Consider the following 19842-nt stretch of genomic DNA (forward strand, 5'->3'; position numbering starts at 1 on the left):
CTTTTTTTATTCAAACAGAGCAAGAACCTGCGAGATGAACTTGTCCATGCAAAAGAACCTAGTGCGACAAGGGACGACCAAACAACACTATGGAACACCCAAAGACCAATAGGACATTTTGCCTGTGGGAACTGTGTCGCATGCCCACTAACGTCTACACCGAAAGAAGTGGATATTGGAACCCCACGCCCATGGAAACTGAACACTTTCTCTAATTGCAACACAGAGAACATTGTATATCTGTTGACGTGCCCCTGCAACTTGAAATACGTGGGGATGACCACCCGAAAAATTAAAATAAGAATTAACGAACACCGGAGTACGATTAGGTGTAAAAAGACTAACATCAAACTTACCAAACATTTTCTTGAACAGAACCATAAAGACACTGACCTCAAGTGGGTAGTTCTTGAAGTAATGAAGAAACACAATACAGACATTACAAAACCTTTACATATCAGAGAACAGAGGTGGGTCTACCATCTTCGTACATCAACTACAGGTCTTAATGATGAAATACCGTGGCTACAACTGACATCATGATCATGGCCTATTAGAGGAAACATCGCCTCCTGTACCTCCGTCCTTGAATGGCACACTTTCTAAATTTCACAGACAGAGTCACATGGCAGTCCAGGTCAGCATTCTTACACCAACTTGTTTGCTTTCGTACAAATCAATGCTTTACACAACTTGCCCTTTCCTACCTTTCCTTTCTCCGAATAAATAGAGAGTATAGGTCATTGAGTGTCCGGGCTCTTAGCATTTTTAATTTCTTTTCCTGTTCTGTTAGTTACAGGCAGGTAAGACATAAAAACTCACATCTTGGGTTTACTTGTGAGACCATAAGCATTTTAATTTTAAAACTCGTCCCCTTTTTTCAATCAGGGACATTAATATGGCTGAAGTCCTTTGCACTACTAACAACTTGCATGTGATTTTTTGTTATTTTCATTTCTTTTCAAGGCCCCTTGTACACACAGCGCCATTGCGTGTGTGTCCTCTTTCTCCGATAGTGTAAAACCCTGGGAGTCAGTGTGCATGTGCTATCGCACCGCCAGGGATACAGTTTCTTCTGCGCGAGGCACGATCTAACACTTCCTGCACCGCGCAATCACAGATTGTTCTTTCCCTCAGGCGGTCACAGAGACCCGCCCAAGGGCGGTAACTACTCGGAGGTGTTCTCTGCGCTCCCTGCGCATGTGCACTTCTACGAACGCCCGTCTCGGCCATTACCTAGGGCACTCCAATGAGACCCATCCAGTGGCCGGACACGACTTCCGAATCCCGGAAATCGCATTAATAGGTGCTCAGGCAACCAGGCAAGAGTACACAACGGCATCCCGTTGGACACCGGACATAGCACAGCGGCTTCCCATTTCACATTAAAAAGCACTAATTAGCCCACCACAGCTCACTATATAAGCGCCCCACTCTCACCACTCACTCGACATCGAGGAGAGGAAGAGGATGCAGTCAGGTGGAACAGGGTAAGCAGGACATACACATTGTCCCTTTTCTTATGTGCATAGATGTATGATCCTGCCATCTTTGCACACATACAGCCTTGCACAGTTAACCTTAGGTGTTTTAGGCTTTCTTTATATTATATTGTTTGTGCATTTTTTTCATATTTCCTTTTTAATGTTTCATTTCAGACTTTAGAGACCAAAGTCAACATTTGAGTGAGAGTGTCTTCACACCCCACCCAGTGGACATCCTCATACCGTAGCACGGTGAGAGTGGAGCCCTTATATATAGGTCCTGATGAATGCCAAGGACCCAACTGGGCCATTAGGCAGAAACATGTTGACCCTTTGACCTCGGTGGGAGGATCATTATATCCTCAGCACACTGTCCATTATTGTAAAGCACCATACAGATGCCAGTAATATTAAAAATGAATGAGACATCTGTAATGGCTTTTTAACTCACCTTTCTGTTTTCCTTTTGGTCCCCCACTTAGTTTAGAAGTGCATCCCTGTCGTCAGGTGTATGCCCGCCCTCTATCAAACCGAGTTTTTAGAGGGCGAGGACTGGTCAATGATGAAGCATGACACCAGTCTTTCACATTTTGTGAGATGCCAGCACTCACAAATTTGAAATAATTGCACATAAACTTTTTTAACACTGGGAGCAGCTTTAGTGTGTTACAAGGTTTGTACTTGGCCAATTTGTAGAGCCATAATAAGAGTGCCACTTCTTGTTTTTGCACTGGTCACCATGTCAAAAGGCCTCAACCCCGATTGTAGTGGCCCAGTAGCTCCTGCCTACCCATGGTGTCCTAAAGGAAGTCTGACACAAAGCCTGCAAATTGTAAATAAGAAAATAAACATTCAATACATCCATATTACCTGCGTAACCCTTAACTAGCATTTCTGCTCCCAGGGCTTTCTCTAGCTAAACTTCAAAATAATAGGCAATGCATTCGAAAACATCAGTTTTTCATTTTAAGACCTTAATCAGTGTAAGGGGAACGCAATTGACTCAAACATCATCAGCCAATCCCTTATGGTATCGCTGGTAAACACAACTTTTGCAGTCACGGACTGGGTGATTGCCACGTAGAACTTGAACATTTGATAAACATTGCTTTTCAGAGCATAAGCACTGATACTCCACTGTGTATGGCAGTTTCACTTTTCATGACAGTATGCCGAGAAGATGAGCACGCTTTCTCTGAAATTAATTAGACTCTGTTCAACAGCACCTGTCGCTGACAAGTACTCCCTGCTGCTTTTGCACACAGGCACTGGATGACTGCCACAGTATGATCCATGGAAATGCAGGTGGAGTCAAATTACAGCATGCTGTCATGGGTGAAATGTTTTCCTGCTGTGCCTGCGTATGCTAAGTAACACACTTCACCGTTCCAAGCAATTTCAGCTGGAAAAGCACCGAGCATCATGGCAAAACGAGCAATCAGTGATTGTGCCGAGACGCAGCCACATTATTTTGGTCAGCATCTGATGCATAAAACAATTTAAATAAAGAAATGAAAGAGAAAATTGACACACGAACCACTGGCATTGGCATGCACTGCTACTTAGTTACATTTAGACATGTGCACAGTATCGTTCACAGTGTTAGACAACAAAAACAATGCCAAAGAGCAAAAATATATATTTTTTTGTTTTAAAAAGCATAGATTGTTATAGTAATCCCTGGAATTGAAGGGAACTACTTTGTGTGTGTGGATTAGATATGCTTTTTATGAAAGGGCGACAGCTGGTTTTGAGCTGCCACAATAATACACTAATATATGAAGAGGGTATGCTGAAGGCCCTTATATGTAAGTATGTTATGCTAACGCTAGGCCATTTATTGGATACATTGGCAGACTCTGGTTGGCTTATATCTTTGACGCAATTGGATGTTCAAGGCAGCAGATGCATGTCTAACATGCGGTGTTGTACATAGAAACATAAGGAGGACCTGCTTTACACCAGACTACAGCAGTGGTGGCTCCTTCGCTAAGGTGGAGGAGTGTCACCCCTCTGCTTTTCAGCAATGTAAAAACGGAAAAATAAAATAATAATAACACAATTTTTTACCTTTTATTTCTGAACTTTAATATAGTGCAAATTTGACCCGAAGGTATCAGGTATCAGAGCCCTTTACACGAGCACCAGTTGCGTTACATGAGGACACATTAATTTTTGTTAGGCAAAGGAAGATTAAGTGATTTGCCCAGAATCACAGGATGTTGCATCCTTGCCGAGACTCAAACCCGGTTCCCCATATTTGAGGTTGACCGCCCTAACCATTAGGCCAACTCGTCTCACAATGTTATTATAATTTTATTTTTCCATGCTGAAGCAGTTTTGAGGGGCAGTCGGGGCTGCTATGCTCACAGAACAGGGGGAGGAGTGGTGAATGCACTCTGTCAGTGCACATGGTGGTTTAGCCGGCTGTCTTGGTCTAGCCAAACAGCCATGTGCACTTTACATGTTTTTCACCAGCGGTAATGCACAACCTGGGTGGTGAACCTGTTGGAACCATGAGCACTGCCTGCCTAAGCACCAAGCCACAGCGCTTAGCCCATTTACAATGCTGCTGACAGCAGTGTCGTGTTTGGCTTAGAGGAAACCCATGTGCTTCCTGCTTCCATTCCGGATGGAAAGACGCGGAGAGACGGCGGAGGAGAGTCATGGTGAAAAGGTGAGTGTATTTTTTAAATTTTCTTTCTCCCCCCGCCATCACAGATCTGTGCCAACCACCACTGAAGTACGGATCCAGAACATGATAAAAGAGAGATGGGGGTTGTTACTGGGAGAGTACTTAGCATATTCAGATTCTAATATGCATGTTAAACATTTCAAGCACAGGGAGTTGAAGAGACGTTAGCAGAATTATACATTGACTTGTTCAAGTGTGGAAGAAAGGATTAGAAACTACATTCCTCTGGTCCATCAAGAGTGTAAAACAGGCCCTTGCAGCATCTATGGCACGGGGGCCCAACCCAAGAGTGGCCGCCTAATTTGTAAAGGACCCCCATTCAGCCCAAGGCTAATGACTATGAGATATGGGAGGCTCAGAGGCTCCTCTTCACAGGATGGAGAGCAACCCATCATTTTACTTTACTCTACTGTGCCCCAAATGCTGCGCTCTAGTCTGCAGTGCACATTTACTCTCGCCCCGCAAATTGTTAAACTGCTTGTGATCCTTTCCCAGAACCAGTTGCCCACTTTCCTTCAGGGATAGAATTAGAGCAACATATTAGAAAACGTCACCGCCATGGACTTAAAAAATGCTCTGACTGGTGTGGTAATTCTGAAATACACAATGCCATTTTAATCCTTTTGTAATGGGGTTTTAACGATTAAAGGGCCGATTACAATCTCGCTGGGAAAGCCCTCCGTATGGCTCGAATCCAGAGGACTTTTCAAGTGCAACATGTTCTGGGAGTCCGAATGAGCGAGTGCGATGCATCCGTATACTTACGGACTCGGTTCGCTCGGACTCCCATTGAATTCTATAGGAGCCTGCATACCTTTGCGTACAAAGGCTCCCATAGCAAAAGGGGGGGAGAAAAGGGTACACCTTGTGGGGTGCCTGCCACACTGGATCGGGGGGACTCATGGGCTCCCCTCATGAAGGATTCGGAGGGCCCCAGGTGAAGGGAGACCTGCTACAGACACACAATGTACAATTCCAACAGCTGTTTTGACTCGCTGAGACCAAGTAAATGTGGCTGTCTGAATCGTGCATCGTACACGCTCGGTCAGAATCCAGCTCCTTTGCGGGGCATGATTCGAACAAGTCGCACGGACCTGATCCGGTTTGGGAAATGATGCGGTCGACACTTACGCGATGTTCGCATCGAATTTGGTCGTTCGGACCTGTGTACGGTTTGGTCGGAAACAAGGGCTATGAATCGGATCGGGGAAAGGCAAATCCGATTCGGAGGTCTTCCTAATGAGATCGTAATCAGGCCCTTACATAGGACCCGGGGACAGTCACATGGCATGGTGATCATTAGTATTTAAAGAAAATCTGTTTTCATATAGTATTGATAGTCATTAGGTTAATATAATTCCCTTGAAATACAAACTGATATCTGCAATTATTCTGCATTACAATAGAAACTGCTTGTTCCTTTACCTGTCTTTACCGAAGGTAGGTACCAAGGGCAAGGTACTGATATGTTTCCAGGAGAAGATCGTGGCCAGCACGCATAGTTATCGAATGTTCCATTGCAGTGTATTCCTAGAAAACAAAAGTAAAGGTATAATTTATAATCAGTTTAAATTATTCTTGGGAAGCCCCTTCTGCAACACACTGCACACAGAATTAAAATTGTGAAAGATGTACTGTGATGAGGTGTTTTGAGCGAAACACAAAGGAATATAGTAAAGACTCATGTAATATTAACGTGCATAATTTAAAATGAACAGGATGCATATTCTATTAGTACAAATGTAGTAACTAGCCACACTCTCACGTATTAGGCCTCAAAGCTGTTTAAAGGAGCATTACTTAGAAAGCGTTGCCTCTAAAATGTGCTGATGCACACTTTTAATGTTACGTTTTTTTACCTTTTCATGATCATGTTTTATTAAACATATCTTACACTTCACTCGGCAAAGTGTTTCTTCTTACACCAAGAAGAATTTATCACTTAGTAGAGCTCTGACAACTCTGACGAATTGACAACATAGAGATAGCACATATTTTAAATGTGCTTTCTTTTTAACATACATTATTTCCCTGGTTTAACATCTTGAAGAAAATGTTCTTTCATTAATTCAGCTGTGTCGATGTTTGCATACCTCATTGTTAGCAAACATAAAAGTTGCTTTTTAGAAGTATAGAAATGTAGTTCGATTCTTGGTTAAGGATGCTTAAAATAAAGAAACCTTTGAATTTTGATCTCGAAACAACAAAGTTGCATTCTCAAAGGGTACTGTCCAAATGCTATGGAATCCCGTGTGAGATCCTGAGGACTGAACCAGCTCCCACGTAGAACCCTGAAAGATGACTGGATGAGAGGAGACGAAGATGCAAGATTAACTACAACACTGAGTTTTGATTGTTTTTAATGGTACATGTTCCTAGAGTAGACCCACATTCTTTTCAGTATGCAGATAGAATATCGAGTTGGAAATGTCGAACTACAGAAATATCGAGTCCTAAATATCCTGAGTCCAAAAAATCAGCAAGAATATCATAGTCAAGAATATCGATTTTAAGGTAAGAAATATCGTTTTTATTGTTTGCAGAAATATAGTTGTTTAAAATATGGATTTTTTATTTAGTGTTATGTATTTTTGTATATATTTGAAATGCATGTGATGTATTTTTTTTGTATAAGAATAGTTTATGTTTTTAATATATGTGCTAAATTCTTTGTAGTTATCAATTTTATTTTAAATACATTTTGCGTTTTGTTTAGTTCCGTAGCAGATTTTGGGTTGATAGGGGAATAGGGCTGGAAGTCATTTATTTATAATAAATTAATGATTATTTTTTATTTAATAATATTTATTTAATTGAGATTTTATAGTGTTAATTGTGGGAAGTAATTTATGAATAATTAATTATTAATTGGTTATTAATCAATATTAATTAATTAATTGCTAATTCATTATGGTGATTGTGTAAATTCTAAAGTAAAGGGAACAAAGTAATTTATTTTTAATAATTAATAATACATTTTTAATTAGTATTAATTAATTCATTGAACATTAAATACAGAACTCGTGTAATTCATTTTAGGTGAGGGCTTTGGGGTTTGACCCCTTCGCTGCGGGGGTTATTCCCCCGCAGTGCTGGGGGGAGGGGGGCGCACACAGCGCCCACAGTCTCATGACGAGCTGAGCTCGTCATGATGCACGGCGCTCCTGTGCTCACGACGAGCTTAGCTTGTCACAGGTGCAATACCTGCAGTGGAACGCTCACACAGCCGGGAAATTATCCCCGCATGCAAGCGATCCACAGCTCATGACGAGCTGAGCTCGTCATGAGCACCGGAGCGCCGTGGCTCATGACGAGCTCAGCTCGTCATGAGCGTGGAAGAGGTTATAGGGGTAAAGGGTGGGAAGTAATTTATGTTTATTTAATTATCAATTAGTTCTTAATTAATATTAATTAATTGAAAATGAAATTGGGAAATTGTGTAATTGATTTTAGGTGTGGGTTGTGGGGTTGACAGGGGTAAAGGGTGAGAGGTAATTTATGTTTAATTATTAGTAAGTTGATCATTAATATTAATTAATAAATGTACATTTAATTAGGGCAAATATTTATATTTTTGTCAGCATTTTACTTTTATAGGGGTAAAGGGTGGGAATAAATAAATTTTACTTACTTTATAAGTAGTCGTTAAATACTATAATTTTCTTAATTGAAAATAAATTTTAATTGTGTAATGAATGTTTTGTGGGATTTTAATATTTTTATGAGTTTTAATTAGTTTTTTTAATTAATAATATTTCTTTAGTTGGTAATTAATTATATTAATTATGTAAGTACATTTTGTTTTAATTTAGATGTGGGTTGTGAATTGTATGGTGTTATAGGATAGGAAATAAAAAACGTTCATTTATTTAATAATTAAAGTTTTTGTTTCTAAATAAAACAAATTGTTTGCAAATTATGTTATTATTTTATTTAATATAATATTTGTAGGTATGTGTCATATGCATTTAACATTATAATTTTTTTTATATTTGTAATATTGAATATATGTGTATTTTAATTTTAACATATTTATATATCTAGGTATTTATTTCGTTTTTTAAATATTTCTGTTAATATTTTGTTTGTTTTTAATTTTGAATTGACTGAAGGGAAAATATTAATTGTTACCCTTCCACAATCCAACACTTTACCTACTATTGCACTGATTGGAGTGGGAATAGTAAATTTTACTATGCACTATGCACTGCTGATGACGTCACATATGACATCACTCATGACTTGGTCAGTGACATCACTGATGACATCTCAAATGACATCACTGATTACATCATCAACTTAATCTCTGAGGCACCTACTCACACCCTAATATAACCTTTCATACACCCACTCTAAAATACAGACTACAATTCTCGGAACAATAGACGCACCAATACCAGTTAGTACATACCCACTCACTGATTCCTAGGTCTACATACACATCTACTCACTCACCCATAGTCACTCACACATGCAGTCACTCATCAATACAGCACTATTATATGTTCTCATACACCTGTAGAGACACTCACACACTGCCACTCATCCATAGAGTTACTCACACACCTATCATGCAAAGAATCAATCACACCCCCATTTACTCACCTATACAGTTATACACACACCACCTCACTTATTCATACAGACACTAACACATACTTAGTCTTTTATACAATCACTGACACAAGCACACACTCATCCATACATCCACTCTCACAATCACTCACTCTCACATTGTCACTTATATAATCCAACACTCATATGTTACAGTTACTCATACATATACAACTGAGACATCCATTTACTCACCAACACAGCCATATGCACACTCACTCACCAATACAGCCCCTCACAGACGTACTCATAAACCCATACACCCTGTGAATCACCCACTCATTCATCCATGCAGGTAGTCACACAATGTACAGACACTCAGGCACCCATACAGGTACTCAGACAGCAATCAATAACCCATGTAGACACTTGTGTACCTATTCACCAACCCATGCAGCCACTTACTCACCAAGTTACAGACTGATACAGACATTCACACAGATTAGTCACTCACCCATACATTCACTCAGACATGTAAATCAAAGTAAATCAAAAATAGACTTTATTCGGCTATACAAAGATAACCATAAAAGATACATAACAACAATACATAAGAAAGATCAAGCATATCTTGTTTTCAGGCTTGTGGAATAATTATGCACACCCTATCCCTTCAAAGCCTCATCCAGGGACATACATTCATGCATTATTTTGCATGTGAGGGATAGCTCTGGGTTCAGCCAGCAGTTTAACCAGAATGCTATGGGGCGTAATGCTAAAGTGGCACACAGATACTGAACACCCAATTGCTCGTGAGCCACCATATTAGAGAGACTTTAAGGGGCCAAAAGCAGATGCTTTAAGAATTTATTTTCTGCTATCTGTAGAATGTTAACCTTGTTGTGGCCCCAGATTTCACTCCCATAACTTGCCGATGCCACACTTTTGGAGTGATACAACTTCAGCATTGCGCCTTTTGGTCTTCTCCCTATCTTGGAGGAGAAATTAAAAATTGTCGCTTTGGCCCTCTCCATGGCTCCCTGTTTTTACTGATTTGAGGTACCAAATTTAGCTTATCATCCAAAAGGACTCCTAAATATGAAAAAGCACTAGTACGATGAATAAGAGCAGATCCGACCCTAAACTGGAAAACCTTCTTTGGTCTCGGACCCACCTGCATAACGAAAGATTTAGTGGGATTAATGGCCAGATTCTGATCCGTCATAAAACTGGAGAAAGCATCCAGTAGAGTCTGTAGACCGAGTGCCGTTCTTGCCAATAAGACGGCATCGTCCGCCTAGAGTAGCACAGGAAGACCACAGCGCTCTACATAGGGAAACTCTATCTCCATGCTACTCAGAGTCTTGTCCAGGTCATTTATATAAAAGTTAAATAGAAGGGGGCCATAATGCACCCCTGTCTTACCCCCCTCTTAATGTCCAAATCCCTAGTAACCCTAAGATCCTGGGAGAACCGTATGATAGCCCTGGATGACCTACGTAGGCCTATCAAAAAGGACACTAGGCTGTCATCCACCCCCCCTTGCCCTCATGGACTGCCACAGCTTGGCTCTGTTAACACAGTCAAAAGCTGAAGACAAGTCCATGACGCAAGATAGACAGTGCCCAAACAAGCAACTGTATATTTACTTAATATTAAGGAGAGATTGAGGCACTGTGACATAGTTGACCTACCAGGGCGAAAACCATACTGGACGTCGGAGAAGATATTAAACTCCTCCGCCCAGCTGGACAATCTGTCCAAAATTGCGTGTCCCACAACCTTAACCACTGAATCGAGAAGGGAGATCGGCCTGTAGCACTTAGTGCTACCCCGATCCTCATTCTTCAAAACAGGGACAATGGTCGAGGTTGCCCAGGACTCAGGACATCCATGCTTCGCTGCTGCATTAAACACAGCGATCAGGATGGGCACCCAAAAAGAGGGGTCTGATTTAAAAAGGTCCAGGGGAACATCGTCCGGGCCCGGGGCTTTATTACTTGTTAGGCCAAGGTTACCTTCCATTACCTCACCCATTTCAAACATCACCGTAGGAGAATTACTGATATGACCAGCATTAAGGGGGGGCTCCATAGGACATCCAAACATAGAGGTGAAGTGGAGTACCCATTCCTTCTCTGTTATGTGGGAGTCGAGAGCCCTTGTTGTAGTTTCATCAAAGAGTGGATAATTAACAATGCTCCAGAACTTTTGAGCTACTCTTTAATGTACAGGAGTCTATCAGTGCCTTCCAAGCCTTATCCTTAAGTTCTCATTTCCTCTTTGTCAGGCAATCTCTATAGTCCTTTCTACAGGCTCGCACTAGGGAAATATTTCCGGGGATTACAGATAAAGACTCCCTGAGCTTTTTAGCGGCCTTAGAACAAGCAGCATCAAACCATCTTGGCCCATGATCTGCCTCCAGCGGTGCTTAAAAGTTTTCCCACTTTACTTACGATGGATGCATATGCTTTGATTACCTCGCTTGGAGGGGAGCTAGCATCCAGACATAGTCCCACCTCAATGCTGCACAATTCTGTAACCTTCCGGTGGAAGGTATTTGGAGAAATCTGGGACCATTTTAGCCGATGACTATTATCGCTAGCCCTTAGCAATCCTAAAGGCTTCTCACCTCCAACCCGTACTGCCAAAGGACCCTGCAGTTGCATGTGTATGGGATTGTGATCACTATACATACTATCTGCAATATGGAAATTGCCAACAGACGACTGCAGGGACGTGGAAATCAGGATGAAGTCAATAAATTATCCCTTCCTTCTCCCTTTAAAGGTAGGTACAGAGAAGTTGGGACTAGGATCAGAGATGGACATAGTGCACATCAAGTTATTCAGAGCCTCTCCCATCCTTGAATGTGCAAAATGGAACCCATTGTAACAGGAACACCCCATCTCCAAAACTTTAATAGTCATGGGATTACAACATAAATGAATATTAAAATCGTCAGCAATCACAAGATTTTGGGGAATAGATCTATAGGAGTGATGAATAAAACTGCCCAGGGTAGCAATGTTGTTAGAATCTGAAGGGGATGACACTACATTATAAAAATGTGTTAAACCCCATCTTTTGTCCCCCTGCTTCAGTATCATAGGCAGTATGCATGGGCTAGGTGATGGAATAACCTGACTCTCGCAATCCACTGTCAAAGAGATATGTTACTAGACCCCCATGGGTCTGCCCCGAGCTTATGGTGTGGCAGGCACAAAAAAAGGCCCGATAACCCTCCAAAAAAAGATCACAGTGTGTTGACCAAGTTTCCTGGAGGTTAACCTCATCGCTGCTAGAGCGATTCCCCTGCTTTGCTGGACAGCAATAAAAACGGGTGTGGTCATGACGAGCTGAGCTCGTCATGAGCACAGGAGCACTGTACTGCATGACGAGCTGAGCTCGTCATGAGCATGGAAGGGGTCAATAACAAGGAATTGTCTCACAAATTTGATCCATACTGGGTCTTTAAATTTGTTCCCCAAATCTGCTATATTCCATGATATAAGGTTCTTATTAAGTGTGTTATCCACCTCCAGCATGTTAATCACTAGAGTTTGAAATTGTGGGGGCTGTGAGCCAACTAAACTGCCATCACCTACATCATTACACACATCTACATCTGTATATCCAATGGATTCAATCACCAGCTTATGTGGCTGCAATATGATAGGAACAGCAACAGAACCCTCTCTTACTTCAGTGCTCATGTGTGCCCCCAGTCAATCGTACCTCTCCATCCCTGATAATGGGGCAAATCTGTTATGTAAATTTAACCTAGGACCATGATGGCCAGTGGGTAGAACTAGGAGAGGGGCCTCGCGTAACGGCTGTTGTATGTGCTTAAGGGATGATTCATAAAAAGTCCCACATGGGTCTGTAGATATCGGATCAAAACATGAACGTGCTACAACATAGTCGGGTTTGTAGAAATTACCTAAAGGTAAAACCCTAATCTTTGAGGCTAGCATGCTCAGATCTCTATGAGTATCTCCAAACAGGATCCTGCCTGCTATATGTGGATCGTCAAAATTGATGATTATACAATCACCTGTTCCTCTTTTAATATCTTTACCTATCCAGCTAACCCTGCGAACCATGATGATGTTTCTAGCCACTCTAGCCCCCAGCACAGTATTTAGTGAAAACCAGTGAAGGGTTTTATTTTTAAGTTGCTGATAGTCTTCCCTACCCCCTGCGGGAGAGATGGAACGTTCCCCAGCACCACCACATAGGGAGTAGATTCGGGAGGGAGATCTGCTACTGGCAGTGCTTCTTCCCATGTTGCTTTTATTTCATGGTTTCTAGACTTAGATTGGGGGTAATTAAAGAAGGCAATACCAAACCAACTCTCAGACTGTTATTGTCAGGAGGAGGCTGTCTTGCATCTTCTGTAACAGTCCTACCTCCAACCTCATTGAGGCTCTAGAGTATGAGGAGGTGTGGTGTAAGTGAAGCGCGTTGGGAGGTATCTGGCTTGTTTATTTGGTCGATCGGTGCACTATTGCCCCAGTAATAGTTTGTCCCAGATCCGTGACAGAGTCTGATACAGCAGAGGTTGATGACTTGCAAGTAGATGCAAATAAAAACTCCTCATAGAGAAAGGGACCAATTTCACATCTAGTATGTTAGCTAGGGAAGCCTCTAGTGTAGCTAGTGCCTAGTTAAGAGCCAAAGTGGGGTCTAAGGCAGGGGAAGCTGCTATTAAACCTAAGGAATTATCTCGCAAAACATTTTTTTTTTTGGGGGGAAGTCCACCCGGGGTTACGTTTTTCCTTTTAGTCCCGCCCCTCAGCTGCGGGAGCTCGCTGGTGATCTGAGGTACAGTGGGTAGCACTTCGGTTGGGCGAGGGATAATATTGTTGTGTTTCAGAGGTTAATGGTGGGAGATAAAGGAACCACGGGGGTGCAATAGCAGTGATAGGTCTTAAATTAGAAGTCCCGGCATCTTGCTCCCCAGCGTCGCTAATATCCTCCAATATGATAGTATTTAGCTGGGAGCAAGGGTCCTGGTTGGCGGGGTCAGCGGAAACAACTGGTGACTCGGAACCAGATTTCAAAGGGGACTGCGAGAGGCGCCTATGCATCTGCTGAATTTCTTTATCTAATGCAGAGGCAGCCTTTACCAAAAACGAATCCATCATGGACACTGAAAGAGACATGCCCTTCTTCCCCTTTGCCATACTAGCTGGGGCAGGCACACCCTTGCGTCTGCCCATAACAGGTGGTATAATCTGCTGCACGTATAGCTCCCTATGTAAGAGGTAAATAAAGGGGAACAGGTAAAGAAGGAACACGTATGGTCACCTCATTTGAAAAATAAGGGATTACAAACATATTATGGATATGGCTCTCCAAACACTAAAATAAACTCAATTATTTGGTCTGCAAACAGTACCTTGTTTCTGGAGTTTGACCTTGTTTAAATCCACAATTCTAACAGTCAAACCACTGTTCTTGACTCAAAGACTAATCCGGTCAAATCCATAAAAAATGAAAACACAAATATGCCAAATATACGGGACCTGGCACAGCCCAGCTTCCACCGGGCTCTGACGGGGCAGATGGGCCCGCCCTTGGCCCGGGTTTAGCCCGGCGCGCGTCCCGCACTTGGGGCTTTAAATACTGCTGTCGGCGCTGCGATGATGCTTCAGCCCTGCACCAAGCAGGGGCTTCTGGGGGATGTGGGCCGTTCCGCTCACGGCATTGGAAGGACCGCAAATGCCGTTCCCCTCACGGCGTGGTGTGCTGCTGTGAGCTGTTCCCCTCACAGCAGAAATGAAGTGCCCTGGAGTGCGTCCCGCGCTGCGGGGGTGCTGCGGGCTTTGAATACAGCAGCCGGCGCTGTGATGATGCTTCAGCCTTGTGCCAAGCAGAGGCTTCTGGGGGATGTAGGCCGTTCCCCTCACGGTGTTGGAAGGACCGCAAACGCCGTTCCCCTCAAGGCGTGGTGTGCAGCTGTGAGCCGTCCCCTCATGGCAGAAATGAAGTGCCCTGGAGCACGTCAGACATGTATAATCACTCACTTATACAGTGTTACACACTGACTGAATCATCATATATATCAAATTGTTCAACGTTTTAAAAACACTCACAGTCACTGGATAATGTCCTCAGTGAGGTCATCAGTGATGTCATTTGAGATGTCATCAGTGATGTCATCAGTGATGTCACTGACCATGACATGAGTAATATAATATGTGATGTCATCAGCAGTGCATTGCGGGGGCGTGAGTTATAGTTAGCTCAGCTGACTATAATGGCTGAATTTCTCTGGGTTTGTACGAGTGAAATGTCAGACCAACTCTAACGTCCCTGAAACCTTTGTTTTTTTCAGTGAATATCTAAGGTTTTTTAAATGCCAATTTCTAACTATAACGTCCCTGAAACCTGTATATATGTTTTCAATCTCCTCTTACTCTTACAGTGAAGGGATCAGCACTTAGGTTGTAGTTTGGAAGTATTTAATCTTCAAAGGACGCAATCCACACGTTTTCGCTCGTCCGTCCCTTGATAACGAAACAAGACGTTATTGTAGCTTTCTTATTTAAATGTACAAATGCATCCAGTTGTCAACATTAACAAAGGACTACATATTACATTCATCCAAAAAGTTGGGGGCCATATTGGCCTGGTCACAATGTGAAAATGGAGGAATTCATTCCATAAAGAAAAGAAAACAAGTGTTGATATGCACACAATGTCATTTGAGCATATCTTGGCCCTTGACTGCCCTACCTGTATGTTTGTCAACGTGACTTGTTCATAATAAACATACTTATGATTGCAAAGATCAACATAAACAATGGACTACACATTACTTTAAAGTGAAAGGCTATCGCCCATATTGATCTGGGCACTGCATATTATAATGGTTCTTACACAAAAGAAAAGAAAAAGAGGATGTTAATATTCAAACACTATCCCTAAATAAAGTTCTAGCACTTATAATTCCTTTCCATTCATAGCTCATTTGAGATTTCATGAGTGATGTCATGAGTAATGTCACTGACCATGTCATGAATTATGTAATGTCTGATGCCATAAGAAGTGCATTACAGGGGTGTGAGTTATAGTTAGCTCATGTATCTATAACTGCTGAATTTCACATGTTTTGTATGAGTGAAATCAGAGTAACTATAACGTCCTTGTAATCTTTGTTTTTTTCAGCAAATTTCCAGTTTTTTTGTACGGTAAGTAAAATGCCTATCACAATGGAGGGTGGGGCTTGGAAGCAGGGCCTGGCATGGCATTGTGCTGCCCCCACCCAAGCTTGCTGCTCCTGCTTCCCCTGCAACTTGCCATCCATTGTCCAAATCCATGCCCCTGCTCCTTCCTTACAGCCCTGTTTGGCCGTTGTTCTGCCACTGGCCTTCCTACCTTCTCTGAACAGTTAGCTTGCTGCCCCATCCACTTCCTCACTATATACTGTTGTCTGAATCCATGCACTAGTCTCCTCCCTCCTGCAATGCACGGGCTGATGTGCTGCCACTGCCCTTCATTTAGCCTGATGTCCCAGTCCACTCCTCCTGCCCTCCATTGCCCAATTCTATGGCCCATCATTGACCTCCTGCTTAGCCTCTGTGCTTAGCTTGCTGTCCCTATTCTCCTTCCCCCTGCCCTCCGATGTCTGTGTGCATGCCCTTGCTCTATCCTTTTTGCCCACCATGTTCCATAGACCTGCCACTCCTATCTACTCTGAGTATTCTGTTGAGCTGCCACTCCCCTCCCACCTGCCTAGCATTGTCAGATGACTGTAACCTGTTCCTGCCAATTCCACCCTGCCTGTCCACATTCCATGCCCCTATCCCCGTCTTCCTGTCCTCCATGGTCCATTTTACTGCCACACCCTTCGACCCTCTCTAGTCTGTTGTGCTGCAACTGCTCCTCTTGCCTGCCCCTCGTGGTCTGTTGTGAGGTCCCTTCCCCTGAACTTTCTTTTCTGTGCCCCTCCCTTCTATCCTCCATGGTCCTTTCTTCCTGCCCCTGCCCCCTTCTTCTTGTCCATCATGGCCATTGTGCTGCTACTAACCCTTTTGCTTGCCAAGCATGGTCTTCTGTGCCGCCATGGCCTGCCCCACCTTCCCTGTGTGGTCAACTAGCTGCCCCAACCCCCTCACACCTCCCATCCATGTTCTGTGTACCTGCCAATAGTCCCACTGTTGCCCTTCATGGTGTGTTGTGCTCCTAGTGCCCATCCTGCCTGACCTCCATGGTCAGCGTGTTGCTCCTGCCCTGCCCCCTTCCCCCCTGTCCTCTGTTTTCCATGTGCTGACCCCTATTCCCACCCTCCTGGCTTGTCTGATCCATTCCCCTGATCCCTCCCTCCTGCCCTTTATTGTCCGTTATGCTGCAGCTTTCCCTCCTGTCTGTCTGTTATGGTCAGCTTGCTGCCATTGCTTCTTTCCCCTCTGTTCTATATTGTCTATGTCCTGTCCCCTCCCTGTTACTTCCCATGGATTGTTGTGCTGCACTGCCACCCCGCATGCCCTGTGCGGTGTATTGTGCTGCTGCAAACCATGATGCCTGCCCTGTCTGGTGCACCTGTCCATGTCCCTCCTGTTCTCTATTATCCGAGTCCATGTTTCTACCCCAGATCCGTCTGCCTTCCATGATCCAATGTACCATACTTGCTAACATTTTGAACTTGGTAAGCTGGGTAATTATTTTTCCCCATTGATTTACTTTGAAAAAGAGGAGATTGTAGACAGGAGACAGATCAAATAAAACCCATTTTGGCTTAAAAACATTGGCATTTCCTGGCTGAATCAGGTCAGTTGGCATGTATGGTTGTACTACGACTGCCTCTTCCTTTTACCTACAATGGTCTAATAAATTGCCACAGCCTTTCTTGCCTGTCCTGCATTGTTGGTTTGTTGCCCCTGACCTCCTTTCAACTGCCATCTTTAGTCTGTTGTGCTTGCACGGCCCTTCCTGCCTGACCAGTATGGTCAAATTGTTGCCTCTGCACCCTCCTACCTGCCTTCAATTTTCAGAGTCTGTGCCTCTGACCTCTACCTCTCAACAGTATCCAAATGAACAGCTAGATTGCTAACATTCTATATTTATTACAAATGTGTGGCACGCATGATGTCATCTTAATGTAAGCAAAACTGTAATACCTAAAGCATTTCCTTTAGAAATGATAAAATGAGAGGGTCTTATTTGCATCGAAATTATGGTTAGTGCCCAAAAAAACTAAAATGAGGACATATGTTCTGAATTCTCAAATAGTGACAAAGCACTTTTAAATTATTTGTTATCTTTATGTGTTTTTATCCAGTTGACTACTTGATTAAATGTTGCACTTAGGGGAGAGTATGTGGTGTTACTTCCAGATCTGCAGACTTTGTAACTAGGGGAATCAGGTTGGAGTTTCTGCTTCAGCTACACATTGTGTGCTTCTGGTCAAATCACTTAATCTCCCCATACCTACAACCAAAATGAATTTGTCCTTGTGTGATGTAACCAATGCTCATGTAAAGCACTCCAATACCTGACCAGTCTGCACTAAAAAAAAACTGCAAAAAAAACAAAAAATAAAAATTGTTTCCCACACTTGTGTCATTGGGCTTTACTTGGACTACTCCTGGGTGATATTTGTGCTACATTTGGGCTCCTTTTTCTCTGGTGGCCATCTTGGGAGACTTCAATTCAATTCAATAAACTTTATTCAATCTGATTTAGAAACATAGATCATAAAAGTGTACATGAAAACAGTCAATCCTCTTTCTTATTACAATACAACGTGAATTAATTAAAACCAGAAAGTAAAAAAGTGTGTTACAAAGCCTGGCTCAGAGCAACTTCAGTTTAACAGACTCGTAAAGTTCAGTGTTTCGTGAAATCAATCTTAAGTACTTTGTGCAAAATACACGATAACGGGTCCAAGTAAGATGCAAAGCTGCAATATAAAAAACTGCAAAAACAAAATTGTTTTGTACTCTTCTGTCATTGTGCAATATGTGGGCTACATCTGGGTGATATTTGTGCTACATATGGGTTCTTTTGTCTCTGGTGGCCCTCTTGGTAGTTGTATTTGTTATGAAGTTTCCTAATTTTCTCATTTAATGCAGCCTCCTCAGTAGGACATGCTTCCAGTTTTTTCCTCTGATTCCATCAATAAGACATTTAGATGTTTCACATATTTGCCATAAATTCAGAATGTTACCACTCTAATTGCTCATTTGATCACTGTAGTAAAGCTACTGCTCACCAGGGAGTTAACTGGAAGTCTGCTGCTGGTATTGAAAATGCATGTTTCAGTCTGCATGTCAGAATTTGTTTATGAAATAGAAAAGCATAAGAGAAGTCACTCAAAATGTGCCATAATTTTTCTTTCTGCAGCACTAATCATAATTTCTGTGGCGAAATGAACCTCCTCATTTTGTTCCTTTTTAAATTGAAAGTTTTAAGTGTTACTAGTATATTCCAATGAAGATGGCTTCAGGTGTGCCATACTTTGGTCATAAGTAAGACTGTTAGCGCTCTAGTTGTTCTTTAGAACACTCTGTGAAGCTGCAGTAGAACACAAAGGAATCAACTGACAGTCTCTACCCTTGTTGGATGTACATGTTTTAGTCAGAATGTCAGACTTCATTCTCACATGACTGAGAAGGATAATGTGAATTTACAGAAAATATACTCTCATTTTAGCTTCAGGAGCACCTTCCAAACATCTATGGAAAAAGCATGAGAAAATAGTTTTCTCTCAAACAAGATTCATGATATCCCAGCAGAAGGCTTTTACACAGGGCAAAATCACCTTAGAACACACTACAATTCCTAAAATGAGTATGGTACCATCACCAAATGACTTATAATGTAATTAAAATCTGTAATCACCTTTTTTACGTTCTCCTTTTGGTGACCCTTAAAATCTTCCATTCACTAAAATACATTTTAATGGGGTGCTATAATGTATATTGGTCCCAAGATAGGTGGCCAACACTTCTTGGATAAAATGCTGACAGCCAATCAGATCTCACAATGAGATGTGTAGTTAGGTTCCGCCCAGATATATACATTTCTTTTTCTTTTAATATTTAAAAACTACTGAGCAGATTTACACCATATAAAGCAAAGAGTGCACTTTGGACCAAG

At 42.3% G+C, this 19842-nt stretch overlaps 1 protein-coding gene across 1 annotated transcript in view; it reads right to left on the bottom strand.

Moving 5' to 3' along the window:
* GLP2R (glucagon like peptide 2 receptor) overlaps positions 1-19842 on the bottom strand; it is a 972379-nt gene that overhangs the window by 527878 nt on the left and 424659 nt on the right. The window contains exon 3 of the mRNA XM_078654772.1: positions 5605-5709. Coding sequence (XP_078510898.1) covers positions 5605-5709 — 105 coding nt within the window. The remainder of the gene's footprint in view (positions 1-5604; positions 5710-19842) is intronic.

The sequence above is a fragment of the Lissotriton helveticus genome, chromosome 7, assembly GCF_964261635.1.
Source record: "Lissotriton helveticus chromosome 7, aLisHel1.1, whole genome shotgun sequence".
Classification (NCBI taxonomy): Eukaryota; Metazoa; Chordata; class Amphibia; order Caudata; family Salamandridae; genus Lissotriton; species Lissotriton helveticus.